The following is a 6000-nucleotide window of genomic DNA, read 5'->3' as shown; positions in this document are numbered from 1 at the left end:
GAGGCAGGAGACTCGCTTGAGCCCAGGAGTTGGAGGTTGCTGGGAGCTGTGGTGCCACGGCACTCTACCCGGGGGACAGCTTGAGGCTCTGTCTCAAAAAGAAAAAAAGAGTCAGATCCCCTCTATTCCCCAGAGTATATGTGTTAGTGCTTATGCCAGCAGTGGCCTTTTATTGGAATGCGGAGTTGGAGGAGCACACTCCCCAGGGCTCGTGGCATCTTGCCGTCTCTGTCTGTCTGTGGCTTCTTGCGGGGAAGGCTTGCGTTTGCTTCTGCTGCTCACCTAGAAGTATTCTCATGCCTGTAATCCTAGCACTCTGGGAGGCCAGGTAGGAGGGTCCCATGAGCCGAGGACTTTGAGACTAGCCTGAGGAAGAACAAGACCCTGTCACTGCTAAATATAGAAAAATTAGCCGGGTATTGTGGTGGAAGCTTGTAGTCCCAGCTATTCTGAAGGCTGAGGCAGGAGGATTGACTGACCCCAGTAGTTTGAGGTTGCTGTGAGCTATGATGCCACTGCATTCTAGCCTTTAGACTCTGTCTCAAAAATAAACAACAAAAAACCCAAACTGTTTTATACTCTAAACACTGATGGTTTCCTTGGAGTGGCCAGGGGAATAGGAGTGAGACTCTGTGTCAAAAAATAAATTTTCTGAGACTTTTCTGAACTGCCTTGATAGTGTGAATTTAGAATACTAATATATATGAACGCCAGCTCCTAGTTTGTAAGTTCATATTCTCGGGGAGGAGTTTTTCCTCCGTCCATCCACTGCCCAAGGTTGGGATGTGGAGATTTCCTTGCTGTCTCCTTTTCTTCATGGCAGGTTTGTTTTCCTTTACGTTGAGAGTGATACCCCTCCATGCCGGTTATGCATGGGGTTTCTTATTACAGATGGTGATCTCGGGTATTTTCTCTTTCTCAGTGGTTTGTAAAATAATGTTGCCAGTAAAATAAGATTCCAGGCTCCACCTGGGGGGGCATGAGCGGGATTGACAGCATTTGGAGGGGAGGATGCTTTGCTGTCATGGGGCCTAACCTTTTCTTCACGGCAGGTCCTCAGCAAAGGGCAGCCCCTGGGTCCTGCAGGAGTCCAAGTGTCTCTGAGAAACACGGGGACCGAAGCAAAGATCCAGTCCACGGTTACGCAGCCAGGAGGAAAGTGAGTGGCGTCCTATACCCAGCCTTGCATTAGAGCTGGGCTGTGCTGGGGCTGGGGGGTTGGATTCTGGGAGACCTGTGTTTAGATGCTGATTTAGCCTCTTACCTTTGGCAGAGTTCATGCCCCTTAAAGCCCAAAGTTCTTTGCATGTGAAATGGAATTGTTTGGCCCATCTCACTTAGCACTGATGGGATGATTCAGTATGAGTCAGTGTCAGTTAAGGCACTTGCTGCTGGGCCTGGCACTTCCATGGGTGTCCAAACTAGTCCACAGGCTGCGTGTGGATTATATGAGGACATTTTTTCTTTTTTAAGACAGAGCCTCAAGCTGTCCCTTTGTGTAGAGTGCTATAGCATCACAGCTCACAGCAACCTCCAACTCCTGGGCTCAAGCGAGTCTCCTGCCTCAACCTCCCAAGTAGCTGGGACCACAGGTGCCCGCCACAGTACCCGGCTATTTTTTTTTTTTTTTTGGTTGCAGCCATCATTGTTTGATGGGCCTGGGCTGAATTTGAATCCGCCACCTTAGGTGTATATGGCTGGCACCTTAGCCACTTGAGCCACAGGTGCTAAGCCAGGACGTTTTTTCTTATCTGTGGTGTCAGATATTATGAAATTTATGCATGGGCCTTTTCTTTGCTCATTAGCTTTCCTTATTAGCATTTGTGTATTTAACGTGTGGCCTAAGAGAAGCCAAAAGGTTGGACACCCCTGTTAGGCCTTCACTTAACAGTCAGGGCTGGCTCTGGAGCCTGATAGCCTGAGTTTGAATCGTGGCAAGCCCATTTGCAAGCTGTTTGACCTGGGGGAAATTACTTAATCCCTCTGTGCCTTAGTTTCCTCATTTGTAAGTGAAGACAGTTGTGGAATCTATTTCATAAGGTTACTGGGAAGATTATATTGATGTTATTTTTGCAAATTGCTTGACATGGAGTGTATGTTTAATAAATGTTAGCTTAATAAAGGTTAGCTCAGTTATGGTTTAAAAAATCATATTAGCCTTATCATATGAAAACTATTTTGTAGTTGGAACTGATGATTATTATTTCATTAACCTTGCCTAGTCAAGTGTAAAGCATTTCTTTAATGGATTTATTTAATTGAGTTTTAAATGTTAACAGATATGCCAAGATTAATACCAGAAGAGTTCAAACTTACAATTTTTGAAATCATTCAAATCATTACTAACCACTTGCATATACAAAGCTGATTAAATTGCTAAATAGAAGTTTATAATGGGCCATCAGTAAGTCAACCAATTTTAAAGTTATTATTATTGGCTCGGTGCCTATAGCTCAGTGGCTAGGGCGCCAGCCACATATACCAGAGCTGGCAGGTTCGAACCCAGCCCAGGCCTGCCAAACAACATTGATAACTATAACCAAAAAATAGCCGGGCCTTGTGGCAGGCACCTGTAGTCCCAGCTACTTGGGAGGCTGAGGCAAGAGAATGGCTTAAGCCCACGAGGTTGAGGTTGCTGTGAGCTGTGATGCCATAGCATTCTACCGAGGGTGACATAGACTCTGTCTCAAAGAAAAAAAACACAAAAACCCCAAAATTATTCTTATTGAAATTATTTTTCAGTTTTGAAATGACATTTACTTCTTGATTGGTGCCTCTCCAGCTGTGGTCTGTAGCAGGGATGTGGAACTGTATATTTTTTTGGGCTAGTAGTTTGTTGTTGACCTTACCAACAAACTAGAAAAAAGTGACTAGAACTTTCTGAATCCCTTTCATCTGTACTGACTAAAACAGTGATGGTATCTGGTAGCATCAGGCCACTCTGAAAACGAAGTGGGAGCTAAATCTTACTGAGCCCCAAATCAAATGGCAATTTCAGTTTTACTATACCAAAGGGATTTCCAAGCCTCGTCTTCCTCTCAGGCAATTTTTGCCATAATGAGAAGCTACCATAGCACAGAAGAAATAAAAAACTTTCTTTTGTAGCTCTCTACTAGGCAGGTGCCTTGCAGACTCAGGGTTGGACACGTCAGAGTCCTGGTGGTGGCATTCCCAGCCTCGGCTCGGCTTGCCCTGGTCTTGGTTTGCTGTAGCACAGAGTGATCTTCACTGGCTACTGGGTTCATCACGGTTGCTTTGTGACGGAGCCAGAAGGGCTTATGTTTGTTTCTGATAACATATCTAAACCCTTCGTATCGTTTCAAAGCTTGCCATCTGTCCTACCCGTGTCGTTAGTGTCACTTTGTCTTAGCAGCTGCCTCGCTCAGCCTGTGGATCTGCTTTCTGTTCTTAGATGCCTCTCCTCCCCTCCCATCTCTGTTCCTTTGGACACTTCCCTTCCCTTCTCCTTGCCTATTCATGCCTGTCACTGCTGTTAAACCCAGTCAAATGTTCTAAGACTGATCCTTGCTAAAGTACAGTGACTGGTTTTATGCCAGAAACCCTGGAGATTAAGGGAATGATAAACCCTCTTCCTTCCTGTCAGCACATGGAACATCCCTTCCTTGCATACTGTAAGCGCTCAATAAGTGCTCTTTGGTATCAATTTGTACAGTGAAGGATTGGATTTCATTTAAGTTCATTTAATAAGTGAATGGCGCAGTGGCGCACACCTGTAATCCTAACACTCTGGGAGGCCAAGGCAGGTGGATTGATCACAGGAGTTGGAGACAAGCCTGAAAAGAGTGAGACCCTGTTTCTAAAACTAGCCAGATGTTGTGGTGGGCACCTTACAGTCCCAGCTACTGGGGAGGTGAGACAAGAGGATATCTTGAGCCCAAGAGTTTGGGCTCAGGTTACTGTGAGCTCAGGTTACTGTGAGCTATGATGCCATGCACTGTACCTAGGACAACAAAGTGACAGACAGTCTGTTTCAACAAAAACAAAAACCAGGCTCAGTGCCTGTGGCTCAAGTGGCAAAGATGCCAGCCACATACACCTAAGGGGGCGGGTTCGAATCCAGCCCGGGCCCGCCAAGCAACAATGATGGCTGCAACCAAAAAATAGCCAGGCGTTGTGGTGGGCGCCTGTGGTCCCAGCTACTTGGGAGGTGGAGGCAGGAGACTCGCTTGAGCCCAGGCGTTGGAGGTTGCTGTGAGCTGCAATGCCACAGCACTCTACCCAGGGGGACAGCTTGAGGCTCTGTCTCAAAAAAAAAAAAAAAAAACCAAAAACCAAAAAAATGAATGGCAAGTTGTGATAATTTAAACATTAGTACTGTTAATATTCGTCATAAAATTAGAAATACGTGGGTTGTTTGGAGAAAGTTCAGGGGTATTTTTTTATTTCCTAGGTTTGCATTTTTTAAAGTTCTTCCTGGAGATTATGAAATCCTTGCAACTCATCCGACCTGGGCTTTGAAAGAGGTGAGTGTTTCAGCTACCTCTGTTGCTGTGCCAATAATGTGCTAGCTTGTGGACGAATGCAGGGGTTTTCAGATTAGGAGAGGAAACAACTGCATGGTTTTTCAGAAGTGGATGAAGAAACCTGGTGCTGCTGATTAGCTGGTGTTGTTAATAGGGTATAACTCCTTGATTAGCTGGTGTTGTTAATAGGGTATCACTCCTTGCTATAGCAGCTGCTGCTTGTGTTGGTTTCAGTTTTAGATGAAAATGTTGTCTTCCTGCTGTGAAATAGGTCTGTTATTAACTATAGCTATTTTAAGCTGAATCAACACCAGAAGGACCTGATGAGATATATTTGCTGTTCTTTTTCAGTTTGAAACAGAAATCTGTAAATACACTAAACATTCTTGAAACTGCTGTACATGTTCCCAAGGAGAATGTATGAGAATGTTTATTGCAGCTTTATTTGTAATAGCAAAATATGATAAATAATCTAAATGCCAATTAAGGGAAGAATAGATTCTGTTTTCATCACATAATAGAAATCTGTATGTTAGCAGTAACAAACTACAGTAGAGCTATATAAATTAACTTAAGTACATTTGGGGGGTTAATGGATACATAAGTACAGTTAGAAGAAAGGTGGTTTAGTATTTGGCAGTGTAGTAGAGACACTACACTTAACAATAATGTACTGTATATTTTAAAATAGCTAGAAGAGAAGCATTGTAATATTCCCAATGGAAAGAAAAGTTAAATACTTGAGGTAATAGATGTCTTAATTACCCTGACTTGATTATTACACATTGTATACATGTATCAAACTATCACATATGTCCCTAAAATATGTACAACTATGATCTAGCAGTAAAAGTATGAATAAATATATATAGCTATATTTAAAAGCAAGATCATAGGAAATAGGATTAAAACACTCATAATACTGTGAATAGGTATACAATACAGTCTTATGTAGAAACATTATAAAGACATGATGGGAATGGTTCCTAGTGATATGTCTGGAGGAGGGAGGTTGGGGCGTTGCGGGTATGCCAGCGTCCTGGTTATATTTCTACTCTTTGTTTGTTTGGCTGGTAAAGGGTATACATTAATAGATGTTTTTCACAGCTGTGGTTCCCAACTACTGGGCCGCAGACTGGTACAGTCTGTGGCCTGTTAAGAACTAAGTTGCTCAGCGGGAGATGAACAGTGGGCAAGTGAGGGGACTGTCCTCATCTGTTTTTACAGCCACTCCCCATTGCTTGCACTCTACTGAGGGCAAGAAATGTCTCTTAAAGAAAAAAAAAAGGCATAGGTATATGTATCACTACACATGGAAAAATAAAATATGCTGGTTTTAAAACTTTGAAACCTAGAGGAGTATAAAGGAATGGAAACAAACAGACTTTACAAGTTGGAAAAATGATAAGTAAAATACCAACATGCAGGCAGAGGCATTTTGCTTTTCCCCACATTTCCTTTCTCTTCATTTTGGGTATCAAAAAATATTGTTTTCCCAGTTCGTATTGGAGCTCGA

At 43.2% G+C, this 6000-nt stretch overlaps 1 protein-coding gene across 1 annotated transcript in view; it reads left to right on the top strand.

The window, feature by feature from the left end:
• LOC100958389 (nodal modulator 1) overlaps positions 1–6000 on the top strand; it is a 62208-nt gene that overhangs the window by 10725 nt on the left and 45483 nt on the right. The window contains exons 5-6 of the mRNA XM_003790716.3: positions 1053–1159; positions 4412–4484. Coding sequence (XP_003790764.1) covers positions 1053–1159; positions 4412–4484 — 180 coding nt within the window. The remainder of the gene's footprint in view (positions 1–1052; positions 1160–4411; positions 4485–6000) is intronic.

The sequence above is a fragment of the Otolemur garnettii genome, unplaced genomic scaffold (assembly GCF_000181295.1).
Source record: "Otolemur garnettii isolate 467f Iridium unplaced genomic scaffold, OtoGar3 scaffold00044, whole genome shotgun sequence".
NCBI classification, from domain to species: domain Eukaryota; kingdom Metazoa; phylum Chordata; class Mammalia; order Primates; family Galagidae; genus Otolemur; species Otolemur garnettii.
Note: the sequence above shows the minus strand (reverse complement) of the source record. Positions and strands in the feature narration are given on the sequence as shown.